Source organism: Vidua chalybeata, chromosome 16 (genome assembly GCF_026979565.1).
Source record: "Vidua chalybeata isolate OUT-0048 chromosome 16, bVidCha1 merged haplotype, whole genome shotgun sequence".
Lineage (NCBI taxonomy): Eukaryota > Metazoa > Chordata > Aves > Passeriformes > Viduidae > Vidua > Vidua chalybeata.
This window is the reverse complement of record NC_071545.1, coordinates 1209056-1236006: the sequence shown is the minus strand read 5'-3', so window position 1 is coordinate 1236006 and position 26951 is coordinate 1209056. Positions and strand designations below refer to the sequence as shown.

Genomic DNA, 26951 nt, shown 5'->3' with positions numbered 1-26951 from the left:
TTACTGGGGCTTGGAGATAATTAGATGTATGCTCCTAGTCAGTCTTGTTCCACTGATCTATAAACAAAGCAAGCAGAGAGAGCACTTCCTGAAAAATAAATAAAATGGTGTATCTTAGAGCCCCAACCACCTGCAACAGCCACAGGGCAGGTGTGTCTGATAGGGAAGGCTTTGGCTCTGCATGCTCTAACTTGCACCAGATAGAACCCTTAAAGCTGGAAAAGACCTTTAGGATAAAGTCCAACTATCAGCCCAGCACCACTGTGTTCACCACTAGCCCCTGTCCACAAGGGCCCTCAGGGATGGGGACTCCATCACTGCCCCAGGCAGCTGTGCCAGTGCCTCATCACCCTTTCAGTGAAGAAATTTTCTCAATATCCAATGTAAACCTCTGCTAGTGCAACTTGAGGCTGCTTCCCCTTCTCATGTCCCCTTTCCCTGGGAGCAGAGCCAGACCCCTCCTGGCTGTCCTCTTCTGTCAGGAGTTGTGCAGAGCCACAAGGTCCCCTCTGAGCCTCCTTTTCTCCAGGCTGAGCCCCTTTCCAGCTCCCTCAGCCCCTCCTGGTGCTCCTGACCCTTCCCCAGCTCCATTCCCTGGAGCATCACAGTGCCCTGTGTGTCCTTCTCCAGCCGTGTCACGTCAGCATTAGTCTTCTGCACATGCAAACCAGGAGGAAGAGCATGACAGAAAAGAGAATATTTCCACAGTGAGCTCATCTAACCCTCGTTAGCACCAGTCTCTCCAGCTGGGTCATGTCCCAGTACCCTGTTATGAAACACTTCCAAACCACTGTATCTGATTTATTAATACGCCCACATTCAGTATTCATGACTGAAGGAGGAGAATCGGACTCACTGTCACCTTTCCTGATTCTGCTTTCTATTGATCACTCCTAAAATATCTGTCTGGAAAACAACCTGCAAGGTTATGCCTCAGGACTCTGTTTTGAGATGTCTTGCCCAGCTAGATAACAGCAAGGTAGGGCACCTTCCCAGGGCTACGTGCCCCTGTCAGGGTTTAGCAGCACCTCTGGGACTGGCAGCCTCCAGAAATACTCCATGCTAAAACTCAGCCTTGCTGAAGGACTGCTTTCAAGCATTTAAATATTTCATTAAAATCCCCAAATGCTTTTTCTAAGTTACCAATCCAACACTTTAAATATTAAAACCAGTCTATTTATAAAGCAGCAAATGCTTTTCAGCCACAGAGGTGAGCTCCATGGGATCCAATCAGTCCTGACTTGCAGTGAGACAGACGGAAAAGGAAGGGAATAGAAAGACAAGAGAAGTTGAAAATGGAAACATTAATTTTGCCACTGCACTAAAAGTAAATGTTTACAAACTCTTTTTGCCAGGATCTGTTGGTTAATAAAGAAAATGGAACCATTCCTTGGAAATATTTTTTTCATAGGGAAGTTATACACGTGAATGATAAGGAAAGTAGGCTACAGTGCATCAGCTTTAGAGAGTGAGGTTTGGTGGTTCTGCACATGGGCAGTTTTCAGTGCCCTTCACTTGCATGGGCTGTAAGTGGGATTTATGGAGAAAAAGGGCTTTTCCTCACAATCTCTGTCCATGTGGGACAGTGTAAGAGGTCACTTCTTCCAGACATTTTCCCCACCTGTTTGCTGAAGGTTATCAGCTCCCTCAGGTCAGAGCTTGGTAACTGGAGCTCAGCAATGGTTTCAGCTCAGGGGAGCAGGGCAGGTGTGAAGTTCTGAGAAGAAAAATCACCCAACTGCAAGGGGAGTGTGGAGTAGTGGAGAGAGAAAATCAAAAAATAACACCAGCCTGGGCTAAAATCACCAGAAGCAGTGAATAGCAGCCCTCAGTGAAGGGTCTGGGGCACACATTTGAGGTAGGGAAGAACAAGCCCAGAGCTGGGATTTGGTTTGTTCTGCAGCAATGAAGTGACAGCACATGGGCCTGGAGCAGGTCCAGAGAAGGGAACAGAGCTGGGAAGGGGCTGGAGCACCAGGAGGGGCTGAGAAAGGGGCTCAGCTGGAGAAAAGGAGGCTCAGGGGGGACCTTGTGGCTCTGCACAACTCCTGACAGGAGAGGACAGCCAGGTAACAAGGGACAAGACAGGAGGAAACAGCTTCAAGTTGCATCAGGGGAGGTTTAAATTGGATATTGGGAAAATTCCTTTATGAAAAGGGTGGTCAGGCATTGGAACAGGTTCCCCAGGACAGTGGTGGAGTCACTGGAAGTGTTCAAAAAGCCATGTGGATGTGGCACTTGGGGATGTAGGTTAGTGGTGCACCTGGCAGTATTAGGTTCATAGGACTTGTTGTTAGAGGGCTTTTCCAACCATAATGATTTTCTCATTCAGTGATGTGGGGAGGACCTCTGTTAGTGTTTTTCCTCAGTGATTCCAAGGCTGCTTTGTTGCTGGGATGCCATGAAGTACCTGTCCATGAAGCCTGCAGAGAGTGATAAGCAAGATCAGGGCTATTGCCTAGTACACCACAAAGTATCAAGAGAGTTTGTGCATGAAATACATTTATGTAATTGTGTTTTCTACCCTGCTCCAAACAAACACTGATTGTTTATAAAAATTGACCATTAGTGCACTGCCATCTTCCCTCACTTTTGAAATCCTAACAGCTTTCCCCAAACTCAGCTCTGACTTTTCACCTGACTGTCCCCAGAAGTGGATATGTGCACCAGCATTTGCCATCTATTTCCAGAACTCTCATTACCCCAAGAAATCCCACTGTGCAAACCTTCCAGAGGTGGCCAGAGGTGACATAGTTCCATGGTCCCAGCACAGAGACCACGAAAGCAATTCAGGTTCCTCTCAGTTGTTGTGTTTAATTCAGTGAGGAGTTAATAAAAGTGCATTTCTGATTTAGGTAGTTGTTTGGATTTTTTCACATTGGTTTGAAGGTTGTGGTGGAATACTTGAGGGGGCAGCAGTTACAGTGCACTGGTCCTGTTCAGTGTGATTGCAGTCTTTTCTCTCCATGGCCTGGCTTCCTTGTGTTTGCAGCACGTAGCTGAAGAGCTGCAGGACCTGCTCCAGTGGCTGATGGGAGCACCAGCTGGACTGAAAATGAACCGAGCCTTGGATCAAGTTTTGGGCCGCTTCTTCCTTTATCACATCCATCTTTGGATCAGTAAGTGAAATTGTTTAACTTTCCAGACTCCCTTTTCATCTCTTCCCTCTGAGTGTTTAATGTTTGCCTAGAGGTGAGTAATGAATCAAAATGCACTTCTGCAAGTACAGACTTGTCTGGGAGTCTTCCTGCTGTGGGAACTGAAGCCAAAGTTGGATTCCCACACAAGGAATTCATGCATATTAAATAAAGTGCTGGTTTTGATGCTCTGCAAGAAGTGTGGATGCTGCTGGGGCTTAGTTCCTTGGTGTCACTGGTGGTGAGTGTCCAAGGGAAGGCACTGCTGTGAGGTTTTTTTGTAGGGTTTTGTGGTCTTTGCCATGTGAGAGGCAGCTCTAGGAATGAGAAATGTGCAAGGATGCAAGTGCCAGCCCTGTGCTATCACCAACTTCAGCTTAGTGCAATTTTATTATTTCAGTTTCTTCCTTGAAATAACACGCTCTTGTTATCCTTGATGGAGGGGTGCAGGCATGATGGACATGAACTCCATAGTTATTTTACTGATTTACTTTGCTCACCAGTCAAGTATGGTCTTGTTTCTGTGACTTTGCCCCACTTTGGTAATGAAAGAGACTGTCCATACTGCTGTATTTTACAAAAGCCATATGAAGTGGCTTTTGTGGGAAGAGCAGAAAAACAGGAATAGTTGCAGTAAAGGTTGATGTGTGCAGTTAAAAATGTACTTAAGAACCTGGACACAAATGTAGAAAAATAAATGTTACATCCCTGGAAGTGTTCAAGGCCAGATTGGGTAGGGATTGAAACAACCTGGTCTGGTGGAAGGTGTCCCTGCCCATGGCAGGGGGGTGGCACTAAATGATCTTTAAGGTGCCTTGCAACCCAAACCATGATATGCTAATTCCATGAAATCTCATGAAGAAAGGTGACTGCTGTGTTCAAGCTGTGCACACTCCTCCCCATTCTCCCAGTGCTGCCCCACCTTGGGGCAGAAACTTGGGCAGAAGGAGAGTTTTTTTTGGCCCTCCTAAAGAGAAGATGGCATCTAAAAGAGTTTTCCAGCTTCACTTCTGTGGAGTTGTGTTTTTAGGTTCATGTTTCCATGGCTCTGATTTCTGGAGCAATGTTCTAGGGCAAGGGGAATCAGCCTTTTGAGAGGGTCAAGAGGGAGATGACCCAGTCGAACACTGACCCTCTGCCATGTCCACCAGGCTACATCCACCTGCTGTCCCCCTTCATTGAGATGATCCTGTGGTACGTGGGGCTCTCGGCTTGTCTGGGCCTGACTGTGGCTCTCTGCATCCTCTCCGACATCATTGCACTCCTGACCTTCCACATATACTGCTTCTATGTCTACGGGGCCAGGTGAGTCCCCCTCCCTCTCTGGGCTTTGTTTGGAAACACCTGAGGCTGTGGTGAAGTATTCAGTCCTGGTGTAATTCTCCTGAATTCACAGTTTAACCCACAATAATTTCTTGCAGTCTTTTAAGCCTGTAGAAATGATGGCCACAGTAGTACAAGCAACCCATCTTTAATTTCTCCTCCATTTAGATATTTATCAGTCCTGGTAGTGACCTGGAAAAATGAAACTACATGACAGGCAGAGGACAAGAAAGCAGCTCACCCCATCCCTTTGATTCAGCCTCATAGTACTCTCCTCCATTGCACCCTGATAGAGATTTGGAGGGGAACTGGAGAACAGGAGGAGGAGAGGGGTACCCCTGTAGTTTTGGAGAAGCCCCAAAATCCCTGTCTCTACTCTGCTTCAGAGGTCCTTGCCTGCACTGTGGAGCACAGGTGGCAGGTTTGGGGTTACAGGAGGTCTGTGACACTATCCTGGTGTCATTGTCTGGAGGGTCTGTGGCCTGAGAGCTGGGCAGAGGCTCTGAATGAGTGCAGGGGGCTTCAGGGCACATCTGGGGCATGTTGGACTTCCTGTGCAAAAGGTGCCCATCACTGTGCTCTGTTCCTGCTCTCCTCTAATTTGTGCTGCACCAAGGAGTCCCACAGGTCACAGGATGAGCTTGCCAGGGAGATGGAGGACAAGAGATAAAGGACCTTTTGCCTTATAAAGTACAGAATGGCCATCATCTTTCCTCAGACTTTACATAGGAAACAACACAAATAGTAAATCTTTAGGTATGGGTAGTTTAGGGAATGGTTGGAAATATTGAGACATGATTTATGAGCCAGGTCTGTTGTGAGCATAGGCCTTACATCCAGAATCAGTAATGTCAGGAGTGGGAGGTCTTTTCCCAACACCTCTAATTATTGGAATTTCTGTGTTGGTCTGGGAAGAATGGCCTTGCTCATCCTAGTTGTTCAGAGTGGTAGTAGGAAGTAGGAAAAGTATTTTGTCAGCTGATTGCTCTTCCCTGGAGCTGCAGGGAGACAGCCTACCTGTCTTGTGTTTGTCAGAAGTACAGAGTGCACACCTGTGTGCTGTCCCCATGGAGAGCCAGGAAGAGTCAGCAGTCACCCACAGCCAGCACAGCCCCTTGAATTCGTGCAGCTGGCAGGAGGAAGAATTTGCTGGTTCAGGTGCTGGTGGAGCCTGAGATTCCCTTGTGGAGCAAACCACAGAGTGAAACGAGGGCAGGCCTGTGTGTGCAGAGTGAAACCAGGGCAGGTGGGGCAGGTGCCACTGCAGCAACACCCGCTGGGTGTCATGTCAGGGGGTGCAGGGAGAGCGTGGCCTTAGTCAGAGCCATGGGCAGGTGTGTGCCAGAACCTGGAGGAGTTGTCCTGGGCTCCCTCCTGCATAGAGATTAGTGCACCAAGCTGTGCCTGACAGTCTGGAGGCATCCTGCCAATTCCTTGAAGCAGTTGGTGTTCCTCAAACCAGATTTTTCTCTTGGATGAAACTCCTTGCCTCTGCTTTCACATTGCTGCTGTGAAATCTGAGCAGCCTCCACACCTTAGCTGGCCTGGCTTGCCAGTCTGGCTTTTGTAGCTCAGGCTTTCTCAGACTCTAATCTACCCCACACACTGGCCATGTACCCTTTCTTTACATCCCTGTATGTTGGCACTGCTGCCCAGGGCTCTTTGTGCCTCCTCTCCATCCCAAGGGCTCTTTCTTCCTTGATGTTATTCTATAGAGGTGTCTGTTTCCTGCCCCTTGTCACCCCATGTCTCATAGCACCAAGTTCTGAAAGCCTAAGGAAGGGGTGCAATAGAGGCCACCAGATATTTCACTGCTCTCTTCCCACTCTTAAGGATTTTTAGAGCTGTGGGTTACTAGAGAAGCTTCAGGGGCTCCACTCCTCTCCCTTGTATCTCTGCTGGAGAGGCACAGTTGCATTGCATTGACTCAGGTGTGGGGGTAAGGCCTTGGCCAGCCCTGTCTGGAAGGGTTTGAAGGCAGGGGAAGGGACAGATCTGAACTGGGGAGACACAGGTGAGCTTGGGGAAATAGGATTACTGGTTCTTTTCATAGAATCATGGAATAGTTTGGGTTGGAAGAAGCCTTAAAGCTCATCTCATTCCAACTCCTGTCATGGGAAGGGACACCTTCCACTATCCCAGATAGCTCCAAGTCCCATCCATCCTGGTCTGGGCCACTTCCAGGGATCCAGAGGCAGCCACAGCTTCTCTGGGCACCCTGTGCCAGGGCCTCAGCACCCTTTTGCTGCAGGGAAGGTGCTGCCATGAGGCTGGTGATTGCTGCAGCTCCAGGGCATGGCCTGGCCATTGCCCTCCAGTGGCCCAAAGCTAGCTGCAGTAGCCCCCATGCCAGGGACCAGCCCAGACGGGGTTGACTGAGCCATGAGTATTTATCTGCATCATTCCCAGTGTATTTCTTTTGCCACTCCTGGCTCTGCAGGTGGGTGAGTAGGCGTGGGGCTGTGCTGGTGACAGCTGGGTGGTGCTGGAGCTGGCAGCTGCCAGCCGTGCTGCAGAGTCTTCTCTTTGCTCAGGCTCTACTGCCTGAAGATCTATGGCCTGTCCTCTCTGTGGCGCCTGTTCCGGGGCAAGAAGTGGAACGTGCTGCGGCAGCGGGTGGATTCCTGCTCCTATGACCTGGACCAGGTAGTGCCACAGCCCTGGGCACACCCCAGGGCACTGCCCTTGATGTTGCCCTCCCATCCTGCTCTGACTGATACTGGGACACAGACACAGGAGCCTTTGTGGTGCCCAGAACAAGGACATACCCCAGCAATCCCCGCAACTCTGAGCCCATGGCTCTTCTGCTGCCTTACAGCACTCCTTGACTGCCCTGCAGCACCCCTTCATTGCCCTGCCCTCCTTCCCTGCCCTCCAACACCCCTTCCTTACCTGCAGCAGTCCTTCCCTTCCCTATAGCACTTCCATTCCCTGCACCCCTTCCCTTCCCTGCAGTGCCTCTTCCCTGCCCTGCACCCCTTCCTTGCACCCCTTCCCTACCCTGCACTCTATCCATGCTCTCCAGCATCCCATCCCATCCCATCCCACCCCACCCCACCCCACCCCACCCCACCCCACCCCACCCCACCCCACCCCATCCCACCCCACCCCATCCCATCCCATCCCATCCCATCCCATCCCATCCCACCCCACCCCACCCCACCCCACCCCACCCCATCCCATCCCATCCCATCCCATCCCATCCCATCCCATCCCATCCCATCCCATCCCACCCCATCCCATCCCATCCCATCCCATCCCATCCCATCCCTTCCTTTCCCTTTGCCCTTCTGTACCCTCCAGCACCCCTTCCCTTGCTCAGTGGACCAAACTGTGACAAGTGCAGAGCTGCCCTGAGCACGTGCCAGGCACTGGGCGAGCTGCAGCGGCTGCTGCAGGTGCTGGAGCTCCCGAGCCTGGAGTGGGAATGGGGGAGGGATGGAGGCAGTTGGAAATGTGGTGCCCAACAGTGTTGCCACAGTAACAGCCGTGGCAGCGTTTCTATTAAAAGGCCCCGTTTCATTCAAGTTGTGCTGGAGCCTGGCCCACACACTCTCACTCAGGCAGAGGCAATTTTTTGTGAAGTGCTGTAAGCTCTTTTTAGTTTCTGAAATGCCATGCAAAAGTCCAGCAGAGCCTGGACTGCTGCAGGCCAGCAGCTGCAAACATCACTGAAATAATACAATAATATTTGGAAAGTTGCAGGGTCAGCTCCTCTCTCTATTACAACAGATAACCTTGAGCTTCTTGCACCACAGCTGAGAGCGGGTTTTCTGTTTCTTTGGTGATTAAAAGCTTCAGTGCCAGGTTTGCATCAGGGCTCATTCCCTGTGTACTTTGAGGAGAATTGGTTTGGCACTTGAGGCTTCATCCTGCTGCTCTGGAGACCAGTGGGAATTGTGTCGCTGGCTGGGTAGGAAGAGACATTCAAAGCAGACCTTAAAAGACTTTTGGAGGTTTAAACAACTGCAGTGGTGTGACAGGAGAAGAGAGAAATAACTGCTGCAAGGAGAATGGATTGGGTTGTGATCTATTCCTGGTTATATCCCTAAAGCTGTGATGATGATCCACCTCTGTGCCGTGGCTGCTGGGTTGTTTTCTTTCCTGATATCCCACAGCGGTGGTCCCTTTCTGCAGAAGTTGCAGTGCCCTATGCTCCTGTGGTCGCTCTGATCTGGAAGTGGTGACTGGAAATAGAAGAGTCAGGTCCCTGTTTGGTATAAATCTGAATTCTCCCACTTGGAATTATTTAGACCTACGCCAACTGGGCTGGCCCAGAATAAAAATAACTTTTTCTGTGGGCAGTGAAGCTAATGACACCTGCTTCCTTAAGGAATTTTCTCCTTCATCCTCTAGATATTGCTCCCCAACTCCAGCTTCTTTGTCTCTCCCACCTTCCCACTGAGCAAGAGGCAGAATTCCTGTGGCTGGACAGCTCAGCCATTTGCTGCTTTGGGGAATGTTTATCACCCAAATTCTGTCAGGTTTGCACCAGGTGCCTGCACTGCTAAAACAAGGAGAAACATAAGTACTTCTCAATTCTTACCAGAATTACCATTTAAATTACCACTTCTTTGTTATTTTCAACATTTTTCTGGTAAAATCTGATCAATGGTTCTAAAACTTTTAGGGACAGAGAGTGGAAAAATTGCAAGATCACATAAGTCTAGTTTCCTAAGGAAGCTGGCCTGAGATGGGAAATCTTGAATGTTGTCTGTAAAAGAAAAATGCTGTCAGGATCCAGCTTTTATTTATCTTTCCAAATGTACTCCCATAATAAGGAGATTTGAAGAAGGCCCAGTGAGAGGAGAAATACTGAAAATATCCAAGGTAACAGCATTATTCATATAGACAAGATAAAACCACATTAAGGAGTCCTGCAAACTTCCATTGCCTCAGAGTCTCCTATTTTTTATTTGTAATGTATTTTATTTTGCCATTGCTCTGCTCATGATTGTGTTTCCTTTTCTCCTAGTTATTTATTGGCACTTTGCTGTTCACAATCCTGCTGTTCCTGCTGCCTACAACTGCACTGTATTATTTGGTGTTTACCCTGGTAAGATTTAATCCTTGAAACAAGTCAAACATTCTAAAACACTTCTGAGGTAGTAAGAAGTGGTTTCCTAGACATTTATGGTCATCCATAAAGAAAATAAAAATGTGGGTGTCTTAGGAAGGATTCTCACACAGCTCATGTTTGTGTTTTTCCAAAGGGAATTCCCAGCAAATCCTGGCCAGCAGGACAAACTGTTCCCCTTTCTTTCTCTCAGAAGTTTATATGTTTCCATCCACATCTGCAGTGATGGCCTCTCTAGTCTGATCCAGAACTTTTTTTTCAGGGAATTAACTTGCTGAATTAAATGTTTTCAGCAAAGCTTTCCTCAGAGGTTTGGACTTCTTTATTTTTCTTTTCTTTCCCCAATATGACCAGTCCTCTCCGTGGTCTGCCTGGAGCCAAATTTTCCACAGACAGTGGCCATCACATGCTTTCAGCATCTTTTTTGAGCCCTCTCTTTTCAGATGAGCTTGGAGCAGAAAATAACTGCAGTGTAACAAAAGGAGGTGCTTTAGTCAGGGACAGAAAGCACAGAGCAGGAAGCTCATTTCTGCCTGCTCTGCTCTTGTTTAAACTCTACAAGGGGTTTCTTCAGGCTGAAATGAGTTGTTGCAGCTCACTGTTGGAGAGAGGAGAATTTACATTCATTGGTACACAGTGATGGAATTGACTCAAAGTGGGGGAACATGGGCTTCCTTTTCAACTGTGGCTCTTGAAAGTGGAATAGTTCTCATGTCCTTGCTGGTCACAGCATCTCCAGCTGTAGGAGCTCCATTTGAGTTACCCCTTAAACCCAGATTGCTGAGGACCCTTACGCAGGGTCTGGATGCTCAGCACTTCCAGACATCACACCCACTTTGGGAGGTCTTAGTTTAGCAGACAGCAGTGTTAGATCCAAGCTCAGCTCAGGAATTTGCAAGTGTTTCATCTCCTGTTTCCTGAGATGTTCTGTTTAAATTGGTTTTTGTAGCTCCGGTTGCTGGTGGTGATTGTGCAGGGCCTCATACACTTGCTGGTGGACCTGATTGACTCCCTGCCTCTTTATTCCCTCATCCTTCGCCTCTGCAGATCCTACAGGCTCGCAGGTGAGTCCCTCAGCTCTGCCCCTGCAGCACTTCAAGCATTTTGCATTATGTGCTTGATTTTGGTGCACTGGGTCACTCCTGAATTGAGGATGCAGTGGGGGTGGGAGATACCCCGAGGCTCGAGTTGTGCAGGTTTCCCTGCTGTGAACCAGTTCCTGCAAGGAGCAGGATGAGGATGTCAATGGAGAGAAATCTGAACCTGAAGCAGAATCAGGAGCACCTTTAGAAAGCCCTTGGCCACTAAAAATTGCATCCAAACAAGCACCATTTAAACGAGGTCATCTTTTATTCCAATTCCAGACTACCAGGTCAGGTAAAACTTCTGTGAGTCAAACATGGCATGGAGCTGTGCCAAGGAAGGTTTAGATTGGATATCAGGAAAGGTTCTTCCCCCAGAGGGTGCTGGCACTGCCCAGGCTCCCCAGGGAATGGGCACGGCTCTGAGGCTGCCAGAGCTCCAGGAGCCTTTGGACAATGATCTCAGGGATGCCCAGGGAGGGATTGTTGGGGGGTCTGTGCAGAGCCAGGAGCTGGACTGGATGATCCCTGTGGGTCCCTTCCCACTCAGGATATTCCATGATTCTGTGAAACAGGCTCATAACTTTGGGTATTTGGGCTCTTAAACAAGCCAAATCACAAAAATACTTGGAATATCAGCTGTTCCAAAGAGTTGGATCTGCAGTGGTTGCAAATCAATGGAGCTCTTTCAATTCTATGCTGACTTTGACTGACTGAAGCCCTGGTGTTTGGATGAATTTCAAAGCTCTGGGCAGAGTTCAGATAATAATTCCCTTTTTGAGACTAATCTGTCACCATTTTGAAACCAGTCATTGTTTTTTCACTTTGGGTAACCATAAACCATGGCTGGCACCAGGGTCAGGACTCATTTTGGAATGTCTTTGACTGTCCACAGCTATGGTTGATCTAGTTACAGTCAAGCACATCTAAATTATTATCTCCCATGCTTTTAAAGAGCATGCAGCAGGAATTTAGCATAGAAGAAAGAGCTTGATCATCAGTAAACCAAGGCCAGTCATCAAAGGCAGAGGAAGCTCAAGGCAACCTCAGCAGCTTTGTCTGCTGGAGCACTGCCAGGCTCAGCTTTGGGAAGGTAGAGCCGAGCTATGTTACCAACTCTGTTGCTTTTCCATGGGAGCCTTCAGCAGGTTCCTATGAATTTCCTGGCAGAAACACCTTAAACCCTTCAGGGCTGTCTTCGGGAACAGGAGATGCTGCTGAAGAAAACTGACCCAGTAATGGGCAGGATGTAGGGCAGGAGGAAATCTTGGTGCCACTGAGAGGTTTAAGACCATGAATTCCTTTAGGTTATGTAAGGCCACAGGTTACTTCTCCTCATTCCTGTTCAGCCAGATCTCTGCTGCAGGAAACAAGCCCCCACCCAAGCAGGGGATTGACTTCTCAGCTATGTTCCTTAACTGGCACTGCAGTGCCCTGGTGTCTGTGAGAGGAAGAGGCATCGCTGAGCATTTCTGCAGCCTTTGTTCCTGCCCCAGCGCAAAACCATGGCATGGCAACAGGAACAGATGGAGCAGTTGACTCCAACTCAAAGGACTTGAGAGAGTACAAATCACATGGTGTCCTCACTGCTGAGGTGCTGCCTCCCTTGTCAGACTCAGAACTTGGAGAAAACATCGTCTGGCAGGTGTTAGGGCAGCTGATTTTACAGGCACCATCAGGGTGGTTCTACCAACATGAATGGATAGTTTTTGCTGGTAGGAAGGGGGTTGAGTTCAACTCAGTTCAGTTGTGGCATGTGGCCTCCAAGTTCTTTGACTCAGTGTCCAAACTGACAAAATACTCCACTGATGAAGCCCAGGCCAGGGGTATGTGAGTGATCCATCCATACACCAGAAACTAAATGCGTTTTTTCTTTCCAGACATCCAAAGTGAAATATTTATGACTTCTATGACTTTTTTTATCTAGATCACAGCTGATGTCCTCTGTGCAAGAGTTCTGTGCCCCAGCTCAAGGGGTGCCACCTTGGTTGGGATGTGGATTCACAGCATGAAAAAAGAACAGCAGGGGTTTCAGGGGTTTCAGACTGTCCACACACAAGTTACCAGCATTGTTTGATTGTGAACAGGCCAGCTCATTTTTCCTGTACTTCCCTTTCCCAACATTCACAGTGGAAATGTTGGAACAGGTTTTGTCATAGTCCTGTAGGACCTGCCACAATTGCTGGAGTACAAACTCTCACTTGAGTGTGTTGTCATGTGAAACAAAGCAAATGAATTCATGTCCTGACCTCCCCTGTGCCATTGCTGATGCCTTGTACAGGAAAAGCAAACCCCCAAGCTCTGGAGCTGGCTGGAAGTCATGGAATAGTTTGGGGTTCTGTGCTGGAGTGATCTGCAGGAGCCTGAGCCTTCCTGCTCTTCCAGTGAGGAGGGAACTGCTCAGAGTCCTGCAGTCATCTGCAGGTCATTCTAAAATGAATTTATAGCCTTTTTGTGCTCATATTTTCTTAGAAGTTTAACACTCTTGAGCAATTAAATAATCTAATTAAGAAAGTGTTGGCTTGCAGCTTTAGAAGGGAGGTGTGTGGCCAGGACCTACAGAACCAGCATTTGCTGGGATAATGGACTGTTCCTGGAGTAAGACTCCAGAGTGCCCAACCACATATCTGAACCTTCAGTGCCTGCTTGTTTCTGTCTCTCTCTCTGACAAAGTCTGCCAGAAAAGTAGTTCCTGGAATGGCTTAGACACTTCCTCATAGCCAAAGCTCTGTGAATCACATTGAGCACTTTGGTCATCCAGCACATTTGCTTGTTGAGGCCCAGGGTACTCAAACATCTATTTCAAGCCACTGGGGAAGTCCCTCTATCAATATAATCCAGCAAAATGCAGATAAATCCCTCCTGTCCTGGACAGAAAAAGTTTTATGATTTGGGGAGAGAGTTTAAAGCAGAGCTGTGTGTTAGAGAAGAGCATTCTATCCAGGAGTGAACTATATGATTTTAATTAATTCAAAGCTTGAGGAAAAAGAGAAAGCATTTTGGTTTTTTTCAGTGTTCAAGAGTCATAGAGATACTGCAGCAATGGCACTTACAATGGTGAGGAGTTTTATTCTGTTTGTGCTCCTGTCAGTGTTTGATCTGTGCCTTAGTCTTCTCTCATCTTCTTACCTGCAGGAAAGAATAACAGGGCATGCTTGGCTGGAACAGGTTTGCAGAGATGGATTGGTGATTTTATTTCTGTGAAGTAATTTAACATCTTTGTAAGAAAAATGCCTCTCTGGTCCAAGCTGTTACCTTTGAAACATTGTATTAAATCTGTGTGTGCACTGTGTCACCCGTGGCATCCAAAATCTTTCCTATTTATCTTTACAGTACTGGCAATGAGGCAAATCCAAGAGGAAATAGGAAAGTGGCAGGTTTGATGGGGTTAGCCTCTTAAAAACATGTGGATGCTGGGATTAATGGTCAGGGATTGCTTTGAAATGTTTTAATGCCTCCAGGTCAGCCACTTCCTTCCCTCAGCCTGAAAGAGGGAGAGATTTGCACGTGCTCTGTCCACATGAGCACAAATTAAAGACAGGCTCTCTGTCTGCTGCTAACATGGAGTTCCCATTCTGATAGAAATTTGGGAAAATTTGAAGGTTTTTCCAGTCCCTCTATCATCTTCAGGTCTAGCTGGCTGATTTCTAGTCTTTGTGCTTGCTCTAGGACTGAGTTTTCGAGGTGAGAGGGATTACTTTTAATGGAGCTGTGTCATTAGGCTTAAAGTATTTTAGAGACAATACATCTTCCTGTTGAAAATGGGGAATTTTCCCAAATCCAGAAAGGTTGAAGACAGTTTCTAGGGAATCAGTGCTCAGCTAACAGCACTGGGCAGCAAATTCATGGTCTGTGCTCCAGACATTGAACCATGGAACATCCTGAGTGGGAAAGGACCACAGGGATCATCGAGTCCAACTCCTGGCCCTGCACAGAACACCCCAACAATCCCACCATGGGTTTGCTTTCCTTGTTTTGTGTTTTTGCAGCTGGAGTAAAGTTCAGAGTCCTTGAGCAGCAGGATGGAAAACCTTTACGTCTCCTTATGCAGGTAAGGCCCCCGTGCCTTCCCCCAGAGTGACACCAGCCCATCTGTGCTGCTCCCACTGAAAGGCTCCACTTCAACATTATCAGCTGTAAAATGCTGAAACAAGGGAAATAATCTCGTGTTGCTGTGGCTGGCTAGTGTTTTCTGTGCTTTTTGGTGCCCTGCTTGTGTCCTGTGTTTGGAGGAAGTGCACTGCCCTGGATGGTGTGAAGAGAAATGTAGAAGAAGGGGAGTAGGAGAAACACAGAGCTGTGTTACTTCTGGGATTAAGACCTCATGCCATTATCACCTCCTGGCTCTGTGCAGCTTCATGTGATAATTGCTGAACACTGGGAGAAGCAAAAGAAGGCAGTTAAACCATCCAGAATGAAGCAGCAGGAAAAGCTCTTCCCCTCCAGTGGTGCTGGAAAGCCTTGGCTGCTCCATGAGGCCAGCAGGACGAGAGGCTGGGCAAGATGAGCGAGGAAAGGGCCTCCTGCTTTTCTCCAGGATTGCCCTGGTGAGGGGTATGGGCAAAGCTTACCTGTGCTTTTGTAACCCCCCACTCCCACGCTCTGGCATCAAAGATACTAAAGGAAATTATCTTCTGAAAAGAAACGAGGTGTTGGCAGCAGGGAAGTTCTACTTACACTTTCAGGAGTGAAATTTCCATCTCCTGACCCAGCAGAAACACAGCCATGTCCCAGGGAGGCTTTTCTTGCTCTCTGCATCCTAAAGAGGAGAGGCTGCCAGTAGTGCATAACACTTATAAAAGCACTTGGACACTGGGGGAGTGTGTGGGAAGGATTTAACTGCAGCTTCCAGTCCTTTTGCTTTTTCTACCACCAGTCCCACTCTAATTCAGCAAAGGTCAGGCTAGCAGGGAACCAGCAAATCAGCTAGTAGCAATTCTAGAGGGAATCCCTTCTACAGATGTCTTCTAGGGCAAAACTAGCATTCTCTAGGCCAGCTGTCTTCCCAGCTCCTGCCTTTCGGTAGGATAGTGGTGTAAGAACCAAAATCTGCCATTCTCTGTGGCCAGGAGATTCCAGAAAAAGGAAACCAGACACCAGAGATGAGGCATAGGAGCTGCTAAGCAGAGGCTTTGGCATCAGTATGTGTGAGAGATGAGGTGGATGGAGTCTCCAGAGAGGAAAGACCATGACTTAAAGAGCAAAGGCAGTGAGTCATATGACTGTGATGAATTTTCCTTGGACCACTGCAGGAAGATCCATTTTCTATCTGAAATATAGCACAAGTCATCACCTCAAGAGGTAGAAGTGCTGCTGTAGATGTCTGTTCCAGTAATAATGAGCAGACAGTCAGAAAAGGCACTTTTTTGCTCTCTTTGTGGTGATGGAAATGAAAAATGGGCTTGTGTCAGAAATCCTGCTGAATATCCCACTTTCTGACAGGCTTTTGGAGAAGGTAATCTAAAAAAAACTATTTTTAAGTGAAACTCTTATTTATTGTACGCAGTGATGTGCCCTTCTTGAGAATCTGCAGTGGCTTTCCCCCTCTGTGTGGAAGCCCTCTAGGAGCAGTGCCTGGTGGAAGTCAGGCTGGATGCATGGACCTACACCCAAAATAATTGCAGCTGTAGGTGATAGTCTGAGCTGTCCTGTGGGGCACTGGGAATGGATTAGAAATCAATAATGCTGGCTTTGAGCATTCCCAAGCAGCTCCTGGTTCAGCCAAGGGATTATCTTTGATTTTTAAGATAGTGCCTCTGAAATGCCAAGTCCAGACCCAAAGTCCAGAGGGGGGCAGAGGATGGGGGATGATATTTCCATTTCAAATGCTACTTAATATTCTTCAGGAAGTCTTACATAGGTCAGTATTTTCATTAGTGTTTAAAGTAATTTCTTTTGGTGCACAAGAAGAAATATTTCTGGCAGTGTGGCTCAACAGAACCAATAGCCCATGGAGAAAACTGGCTTTAAGCTGAAGGAGGGCAGGTCTGGAGTAGATATGAGGAAAAAATTCTTCCCTGTGAGGGTGCTGAGGCCCTGGCACAGGGTGCCCAGAGAAGCTGTGGCTGCCCCTGGATCCCTGGCAGTGTCCAAGGCCAGGCTGGGCAGGGCTTGGAGCAGCCTGGGATAGTGAAAGGTGTCCCTGCCCATGGCAGGGATGGAACAAGATGGGCTTTAAGGTTCCTTCCAACCCAAACAGTCTGAGATTCTGGGATTCTAGATCACAATGAGTTTGATCCATTCACGTACCTTCTGCTGAAAGTCTTCTCCAGCAATTGCTTTCGAAAGGGTTAAACAGCAGAGGAAGGGAAAAGGGAACAGCTCCATTAGGATGGATATTCCAGCAGGGTTTATTATATCTTTGACCTACAGAACTTTCATAAGGGGAACAAATATTGCCTCTTCACTAATAATGAGTTTTGCCTGTTTGCTTCCATTTATATCAGGGAGAGGCAGGGACGTGAATTGCTCTGGGTATAAGAAGCCCTGGTTATTACAGTGGCCAGAGCTACCCCTGGGTATCACCACTCTACCCAGAGGTGCTTCTCAACCAGAAATGTTTTGTGCAGGCCTTCCAGCCCACACAGCTAATAGCCAAAGGAGCACATGCTGTGTCTCTCCCTTGTAGAGCAGCAGTTCCTGTCCTACTCCCCCAGCATGTTTGCACTTCAGACACTCTGCTTTGCCTACAGCTGAGGAAATGGGCAGAAATTAGTTACACAGGTTTTACCGCTGTTAGTGCTGGGAATAGGTTTCTTTGGCCTCCCCCCCCCCCCCCCCCCGTTTATTCTAATTTTCCCTGCAAGCAGCTGCCCTGGCCTTTTTCCTAAACTTCCTATGGATGCTTCTGTGTACAGCCATTTCCCCCTTCTCTTGAGCAATCTTGTACTTTGAAACTAATTTGACAAAGATCTCTAGGATTAGTTCTAATGAACTCTTAGCTCAGCCCTGCTTTCCAAGAGTTCCATTTCTGTAGGCACTGGGGGTTCATCCCTCACCACTCCATGAGCTCCAAGCAGTTAGTGGACAAAAAAAAAAAATATTCAGCTTTGACCAAGTAGTGACTCTGTGCATGGGTTTGCTGTCTCTCTTTTCTTTTGTGGCTGGATTCTGTGCTGTGAATTACAGTCTCCTTTCCCAGATCTGCTTGGTTGGTTCCAGCAGAGCTGAACCCTTTTATTAGAGAAGGATGTCCTTCCATTTCTCTCTACTGACCAAGCTTTCCCTGCCTCTGTAAGTCCCCACCCCATGGCATCTCTCATGGTCTGTGCTCTGAGCACCACCATTTCTGTGCCATCTTTTTTGGTCCTTTGGAGGCTGTGCTGTGCATCCTTTTCAGGCATCAGGTCTTGGCCACACTGGATCCATCCTGTGGACTTCACCTGTGTCCCTACCCTGAATGCTTCACTGGGATGAGCATTTCCAAGGTCTGACATGCTTCTGTCACCCCTTGTACAGTAAATGTGTCTGTTCACATCCCTGTCTTCAAAAGGTCAATGCAGCAACTGGGGACCATGAGCAGAACTTTTGTAGGCACAGACTTGGGGTGGTGATTGAAGTCAAATTAAAAAAAATTAACTCAGCCAAGGAGACTTAATTGAAAATGGTAATGAGGAGCTCTGTGTGTGATCCTGTTGTGCTGGGACTTGGTTCCACTGGGTGGTTTCGAGTGATACCAGGTTTAATTTAACACACAGCTGTGGGCTGAGGGCTGTAACAGGTACAGCTAAACTGGTCTATTCCAGAGGAGCTCCTGGAGTCCCCGTGCATCCCCAGTGTAGTACTAGATGTAGATTTAAATTGGATATTAGGAAACATTTCTTCACGGGAAGGGTGGTGAGATGCTGGCACTGCTGCCCAGGGCGGTGGTGGAATCACCATCCCTGGAGATGTTCACAGGCAGTGTGGATGTGGCATTTGGGGACATGGGTTAGTGGTGGCTTTGGCAGTGCTGGGTTAAGGGTTGGACTCGATGATCTTAAAGGTCTTTTCCAAATGAAAAAATTCCATGGCTCTGTGATTCTGCTGCTGTCTGCTGTCTCTCCAGCCACTGTCCCCTCTACTCTGGTGTGTAACACACTCCCCTCTCATTCCCCCAGCTCTCGTGCTGGTTCTTGTCTGCCCCTCTGCTTGGGAATGATTCTAGTAACACCCCTTGCCAAGCTCAATTTGTTCATGTTGGGGGATGTTGAAGAAGGATAAACAGCCTTAGCAAACCAGGGAGGGATTCTGATGCTGTGTGAGGAGCAGGACTGATGCTTCCCTTGCTGCTGTCCCTCTTTCTCCACACAGATCAACCCCCTCTCCTACGGAGGTGTGGTCCAGACGTACAGACTGCCCACCTACAGCTGCTATCCCAGGGACTCCTGGGCATCTCTCTGCAAGAAACTGTTCCTTGGAGAGCTCATCTACCCTTGGAAACACAAAGGAGACAAGCAGAACTAAAGACAGTGAAAGAACTTAGGAACTTGACCTGAAAAACATACCGACTCCTAATGCTTTGGGACCAAAGGCTGCTCAGAGCCAGCAACTGCTCCATCCCTTTAAATAGATTTTGGTAACATAGGAAGGGCTGAATTTTTAAAGGCAAGTATTTTTAAACATTATTTTTCAACTTTCTCTTCCCCTACACTGTGTTTGTTATTATGCTAATGATTATTTTGGAAGCAAAAGGTTAAACCAAGTCAGTGCCTCATGAAACCAGCGCTCAGTGTCATGGAGGGAGCAGCTCCCAAATGGTTTGGTGATGAATTTCTTCTTCCATGTCAGCTCACAGGGCCATCAATTGATTGATTGAGCAAATCAATCCCTCCAGGTGGTTCAGAGCCACAGTGCTGTGGCGCCTTCGGCCAGAGCATGTTTTGGACCTTTTATGCTTCAGCCTTCAAGTCAGCTGATCAAAACCATGTGGAGAATCAGCTCGTGGAGTCCTACACTGAAAACTGAACAGCTGGGTGTCTGAGTTCATGTGATATCTATTAATTTCTTTTGAGGAGGGCTTGTACTCACCCTCACTGCAGCACCAGAGGAGGTGTTGTAAGAGCAAGGCTGAAGGCCCAGAAGCACAGACTGTTTTACCATGATCTGTGATTTCTCTTAGGAGAGTAGTTAGCTTTGGATACATTTCCAAAGTGCATGAGTGCTTGGCTTTCCATGTCCTGGTCTCATTTTGGTGTGTCTCTCTTGGAAAGGGTGCCTGTGCACTGGAGGATGTCCCACTAGGCATGCAGTGGTTGTGTCAAATTTAAATACAGTCCTTACCCAAAATGCACTTCCTCCAGCTCTGCTCATTCCTCTGCCCCAGCTCAATCAAGGAGTCAGTGTCACAGCTGTATCCTGCTTTTTGCACTGGCAAGTGAGGGCTGTGCTGGATCCGTTCCCTTTTTCCCTGGCTGGTCAAGGAACCAAGGATGGAGGAGGAAGAGGAGAAGGTGTGGTGGCTGCAGTGCCCAGCCCTTCTCTGGATGGCTGCCTCAGTATTCCAGTGGGCATTGGCAGGGCAAGGTGCCCTGGAGCTTTAGGAGCCTTCAGTCAGCACTCCCAGCAAGAGGGTCAGAGTTTCCTACCCCAGCCCTGTGTCTCATCCATGTGCTGGCAGCTGTCACAGAAGAGAAGGACTATGCCCCTGCTGCTTTAGGACATCCCTGGCCAGATGTATTTGGGTTGTCTGGAGCTGCTAAAAGCCCCCCATTGTGCAGTCATTGCCTCTACAGGCGTAGCCTGAGCAGGAGAAAAAGAAGCTCTGCAGGCAGGTGCATGGTCCAGACATTCCTTAGCAGGCAAAGCTCCAAGGCCTTTGAGTTTCTTAGGGACATGTGAGGGAGGCAGGATTACATGGGCACTACATGATGCCCTGTCACCTTGAGCCAGGGCAAATCACTGGGGAAAGCCAGTGTGGCAAAGCTCCCCTCACCATCTGCCACTGCAGGCTCTGGCTGGGACATCCCTGCTTGCAGAAACTGCAGAGAGCTTGTTCATTGATGATCCATGCTTAAAACTCCTGTGCAGCATCTTCTTATCTTGGAACAATCACTACCTGAGAAATTCTCTGCACTCCAGGTGGGAATAACTGCAGGCTGTGGTGCATTTAGTGGATGAATGGTCTAAATAACATTTTCAGTTCGGCTGAAGTCAGAGTCATGAGCCCCATCCTCACCTGGCACCGAGCAGAGCAGGTTTACACCTTACCTCCCTCTCATCTTTCCTGTGGAGCTCCTAAATTATATCCCCTGGTTCCTCCCACGCCTGCACAGTTCAGTTTGCTGACTGCTGTGAGAAACTTTGTTATTTTTGGTCTTGTGAAAGTAATGTTTCTAATATCCTGGCTTTTAAAATCTTCCTGTGGGACCAGACAGTTCATGATGGTCCTAATCGTGGTCCTTTGAGTTCGAATGCCATGATAGCTCCAGCGACAGCACAGAGCCATGAAAACCAGTAACTCTGACCTTCCTATTGGGAACCTGCCAGATGTATCAGATGTTCCAGTGTTGGGTTTGTTTACTAAGGGCTGATACTGACTCTGCGGTGGGGAAATACCAAACCAAGAAAAAGCTCCTCCTCAAACCTGAGATCCTGAGTCTTCTGCAACAGAGAACCTTGAGCAGCCCAGCTGGGCAGTGTCAGCTCCTTGTGGTTGCAGGTCTCCTGTGTCACCCAGAGCAGGTGCCTGAGCTGCCTCTCTGCTCCTTGCACTGGGTGTTCTCCTTGCCTGCAAAGGTATCTGAGCATCTGAGTTGCTTCTGCTGGATGTTTGCCACGTCTCTCCTCTTCCTTTCCAGTCCCTGCTGTGAAAGAGTCTTCCCCCACCCTTTTCCGACTCTGTGCAGAGGCATTACAACAGTGTAGCAGACATCCTGCTCAAGAGCACTTGACCTTATGTCATCTCTCTAATTAGAAGTTAGGATCAGCCTCATCTTCCACAGCAGAACAGACTGGCCCAGTGCTGGCATTTCCTCAGGGAAGAGGCTGCTGGTAAGGCTCTGGCTCTGATTTATCCTCAGATCCATATTATCCAGAGCAGCCCTTGGATGAGAAGTAGTTAAAAATTCCAGATCTCCCATTCCTACCACACACCCCTTATAGCAGGCAGCAAGCAGGCTTTGCCAGCCATCAGTCAAAGACTCTAGTCTTACAGACTCTTTTAAATTTCCTTATTATTATTTCTCCCACCTTTTGGTTCCCAGTGCTGCCACAAACCCCCTCTTTACTTAGGCAGGGGGTTTGTGAAGGAAAAAGTGATTCGCTGTGTGAAAAACTCTGTCCTTGAGAGAAATTCTGCCTTGGAGAAATACTTTCTTCCCCTAACCAGGACAACATGTGACGATGCTGAAAGGAAACCTCAGTAATTACACTGCACTGAAGGCACTGGTTATGGGTTTGGGAGTTTTCCCTGATGCTGCAGCTGGACTGTGCCCTGTTCAGGCCCACACAAAGTCTCTTGCACAAACGTACAACCCATATGTTGACTTCCAGTAGTGTAAGGCAGGAAAATCTGCATTTCACCCTGCAGAGAATGAGCTGCTTTCCTTCTGCCTCGTGCTGCCTCTTCCTGCTGCTCCAACACCATCTTCTTGCTTAACTCTAGCTCTCAGTGATTTACCCTTTATGCTTAGACCTGCTGGTGACACCATGACAGGAAACTGGTGGAGGTTATGATCATCTGGTCCAGCTCCTGCTCATGTGGGGGTCACCCAAGGCTGGTGGCCCAGGACCATGTCCAGATGGTTTTGGGATATCTCTAAGGATGGCAACTCCAACCCCTCCCTGGACAACCTGTGCCAGTGATTGATCACTCCCAGGGTGAAAAGGTGTTCCCTGCTCTCGGGCAGGGTTTGATGTGGTTCAGTTCATGTCCCTTGTCCTTGTGTGGTGCAGAGCTCAGCAACACTGTAACTCAGATTGCCTCAGTGAATGTGAGCATTAGCAGTCCTGTGTCATCTCTGCTGCTGTTCCCCCTCTTCAGGCACTGCTCAGCAGCCCCTTTGCCTTTTGGGGGCTAAAGCCTTGGTTAGGGGGGTGCCTGTGCATTGACTCAGATCCCTTATCTGCTCCTTGGTCCTTTTCTGGAGTTGGCAGCAGAGAGCACTTTCTCTCCAGCCACACTCCAGCCTGTGCTGAGCTCACAGTGGGAACTCTGGGGGCTTGAGCAGCAGAACCCCAAACCTGGCAGTGTCCAGGTCTGCAGGGTTAGGGAACAGCCTAGAGTGTGGAGCCCTGGGGCTCTGCAGGGTGAGTGTGCTGTGCACACACAGGGGACAGGTCTGGATCTCAGCTGATCTTCCACATGACAGGAGGCCACAGGGCTTCCCAGCTGTATTGGGAGTTTTGGGTGCAGGATAAACATGTTCAGAGCAATCCAAGCCCCCTCTGGGCAGCTGATCTGCCTTCCTGGATGAGAACAGAGTGCCCACCACCTTTGCCTCTGGCTCACCATTTTGCATTAGGAGTTGCTGCAAGAGTCTGTCACCTTTGGCTCCAGCACTTATCCACGCCTGGGCCTCAAACCAGGAATGCTCAGATTCCCCGTTTACCATCTCAGCAAGCTAAATACAAGGTGTGTTCTTGCACTGATGAGTGCTGCAGGTGACAGAACACCCCCCTGCATTCCCAGGCAGGTACTGGGGCTGGGAACAGTGGAGGTGTTTGGAGGAAGCTGCAGAGCCCAGGCCCAGCTCAGGGCAGGGACAGACTGCAGCTTCTCTGCCATCCACTGTTATTTAACATCTGGAACTGGGGAAGTTTGTGAGAAATTCACAGCTCTTGTAATCAATCCTCCTCACAGTGTTTTCTGGTTTTGAGTAAAGTATTATAAAAGAGCACTGACTCATTGAGAGTTTCATTAAAAGTGTGTGAGTGTTTGTGAGTGAGGTTTGGCAAGGAAGTTAAAACCCACTGTGCATTTCTCCTTCCCTCATGTGAGCCACCAGGCATTCAGCAGGAGCAAAGTGCTCCCACAGCAGTGACACAGTGTTTGTTTTAAATGTCACCACTAACCCCAGCTGAAGGTGACTTCCTTCCCACTGCAGCCCTGATGTGAAACACAGCCTGGTGATGTGGAACACAGGCCAGTCCCATGCACCAGTCCAGGAACAAGCCCTGGCTCAGGAGCCACACTGGCTTCAGGCTCATCACAGCTGCAGTTCTGCAGGCAGGAATGCTGGGCAGAGCAGTGGCAGCCAGCAGAACAGTGACAATGCCAGCAGAGCCAGTTGCAGCAGGGATGAGGGATGCTGCACATTCCAGTGCTTGTGTGCAAGTTTAGGGATGGAGAGCTTTGTTCTGCTGATAGGTTTTATTGGTTAATTCAGCCTTTTAATCAGAACTTAAATGGATTTTGATTACTCCAGAATAAAGATGTTGGGAGGAAAATCCAGCCCTTACCTCCAGTTGGACTTGCTGCTGAGCATGGTGTGGCTGTGAGCAGCACAGGGACGGGGCAGGGTGGCTGCTGGAGGCTCAGCTGATCCAGGCAGGCTGTTCATCCCCATCCCAGGGCCTGGCTGGGCAGTTCCCAAACCTCTGCTCTCACACACAGGGGTATTTCAGCATTTGTCCAGCCATAATTGTTCTGCCAAGGCCAAACCACAAAGCTTGTGCAAGGAGGATCCAATGAATGCCACCTTAGGCCTGGGAGATGGTTGAAGTGATGCTCCTCCAGCTCTGGGTGTCCCTGTGATTCAGAGAGGGGTTCCTTGGTGTCCCATGAGCCTGCCCATGTGGTGTGTTCAGCATGAGGGGGCAGGACGGGGACAATCCTCTGCAGCGCAGCACAATCCGAGCAGGAGCCCAAGCTGGGCCTGGGAATGACGAGTCCTTCTGGCCACTGCTTCCCTCCTCACAGCAGAGCAGTCACTCCCTTGAATTCCATTTCTTTCTCCTTTTCCCTCTCCCAGCTGAATGCACTGCTGTGACTAAGTCCCCACATTGCAGCAAGCCCCTGCCAAGGTCACCCCTCTGCCAGGAGCCTCTACCAGGATTGCCCCTCTCGCCACAATTCCCACCTGTCTGGGCTCTGTTTGGTTTCCACCATCCCACCGAAGACAAGAGAAATCCCTGGAATGAGCGAGCCGTAAACAGGGCTTTGGCTGGCCCTATGGAGTGGCAGGACTGAGATGTAGAGGCTGAGAAAAGGGAGATAAAATTGAGGAGATTCCTGCCCATCCTCCTCCTGTCCACTTGCACTGCTTTGGATCCATTGGACTGTTGGACAGAAATGAGGCTTTGGACAGAAATGACGCTTTTCTCCCCTCCTGGGGAAAACAAACATCCCCTCTCTTCTTCCCCTGCCCCCTGCTCACCAGCCTGTGCCCTGGAGTGGATGTTTCTCCACAGGCTTTACCTCCAAGCCCCTCTACCCTGGGTATGCAGTGGCCAGGGACAGCAGTGGCTGCAGGAGGACATCTGCTTTTTGGGTTTGCTTTAGCTGCTCTTTGGATTTGCTTTAGTTGCTCTTCGGTTTGCTTTAGCTGCTATTTTGTTTTCCTCTGTCAGTGCTCTCACTGTGTTTTGGCAGCAGCTGTGGGTGCTGGGAGAGGGCACTGAGTGGGGGCTGTGTTTGGCCCCTGCCAGTGGAGAAGGCAAACTGAACAGCTGAGGGTGAGGATCCCCTTGGCCCACAGGACATAAACCCCCACCAGAAGAGGCCCCCAAAGGGATCACAGCTCGTGGCTCCAGGGCAGCACAGGAGCTCGAGCCCTCAGGCTGTGGGAGAGGAGAGGGAGCCAGGCTGAGACCACCAAAGAGGGGCAGACCCCCCTCCCTGTGAGTGTGGAGGGAACAACTCTGGAGCAAGTCCAGAGGAACCCGCAGAGATGCTCCAAGTGCTGGAGCCCCTCTGCTCTGGAGCCAGGCTGGGAGAGCTGGGGGTGCTCACCTGCAGAAGAGAAGGCACCAGGGACACCTCAGAGCTCCTTGCAGGGCCTAAAGGGGCTCCAGGAGAGCTGGAGAGGGACTGGGGACAAGGGATGGAGGGACAGGACACAGGGAATGGCTTCCCCCTGACAGAGGGCAGGGATGGATGGGATATTGGGAAAGAATTCTTCCCTGGGAGGGTGAGGAGGCCATGGCACAGGGTGCCCAGAGCAGCTGTGGCTGCCCCTGGATCCCTGGCAGTATCCAAGGCCAGGTTGGACATTGGGGCTTGGAGTGACCTGGGATAGTGGAAGGTGTCCCTGCCATGGCAGGGGTGGGACTGGGTGGTCTTTAAGGTCCCCCTCCAACACAAACCATTCTGTGACTCTATAAAAACATCCCCCTTCAATCCCTCTCCATCCATGAGTGACCCTGCCCTGCCCTTCAGTCCTTCCCAGGGCTCTCTGGCAGGAGCAGCCAGCAGAGCTCCCCGGGGAGCCTCAGGATCCTGGCAGGCTGAGGGACATCTGTGGTGCTGGCAGGGCTGGGGAACATGGGTCATTGAAATGGGATTCACTGGAAGCAGAAGGCTGGGAACATGGATGGAGTGCCCAGCTCTGGAAAGATGAGCAAGATGCTTTGTTCAGCACAGGGATTTGTTAGCAATGACAGCAGGGAGAGGATCCTCCACACCTTCCCATTGGGAATCCCCTGCAATTGGGTTCGGGAGCGGTTCCTCAGGGATGTCAGGCCAATGCCGAGGGATTCCAGTGGAGAACATGCAGGAGTCCTGGCTACAGGCTCAGCCTGGCATCCACAGCCCCCATTCCCTGTCCCCATTCCCTGGGGACATGCTGGATGTCACCATGGCTGCCCCCTGCCCACCGACAATGGAGTGCACACACTTCCCACCCCAAGAACCCGCTGCCTGCCATAAAATGGATGATCACCCACCCGGATGCCCCCAAATTGTAGGTGCCCCTCTTTCTGGATGCCCACCCCAGATGTAGAGGAGGACACCTGTATGCCCCCCCTCCCTGCCACGTACCCACCCGCCTGGACATCTCTCACACCTGGGTGTCCCCGAATCCTGGGTGCCGCCTCTTCTTGGATGCCCCCCAATCTATGTGCCCCTCCCATCTGGATGCTTAGCTCATATCTGGATGCCCCCCCTTCCTGGATGACCCCTGTGTGCCCCGCACACACGGATGTTCCCCAGTCCCGGTCCCCAATCCCAGTTCTGCAACCACGGTCCCAAATCCCGGGTGCCTCTCCCCCGCCCGACTCGCTATCCCATCATGCCCCACTTCCCGCAAGGCACGCCGGGAGCTGTAGTCCCCAATCGTCGGCTGGACCTGCCCCCTGAGCCCTCAGGGGCGCGTCGGGGCGGGGCACTTCTGATTGACGTGTGACTAAGCCTATGGAAGCGGCGGATCCGCGGAGGAGGCGGTGCCATCTCTGATTGACGCACATCTTAGCCTA

General features: G+C 49.5%; 1 protein-coding gene across 6 annotated transcripts in view; it reads left to right on the top strand.

Annotated features, from left to right (window-relative positions):
• The window catches only part of PIGQ (phosphatidylinositol glycan anchor biosynthesis class Q), a 38627-nt gene extending 15193 nt beyond the window's left edge, over positions 1-23434 (top strand). For 2 of the 6 annotated variants that reach the window (XM_053957376.1, XM_053957373.1), the window contains exons 5-11: positions 2993-3119; positions 4289-4442; positions 6995-7106; positions 9436-9516; positions 10487-10601; positions 14609-14670; positions 18912-23434. In XM_053957376.1, coding sequence (XP_053813351.1) covers positions 2993-3119; positions 4289-4442; positions 6995-7106; positions 9436-9516; positions 10487-10601; positions 14609-14670; positions 18912-19064 — 804 coding nt within the window. In that variant the 3' untranslated portion in view covers positions 19065-23434. The other 4 variants (XM_053957374.1, XM_053957375.1, XM_053957377.1 and 1 more) reach the window with 4 other exon arrangements.
• Positions 23435-26951: the final 3517 nt, after the last annotated feature.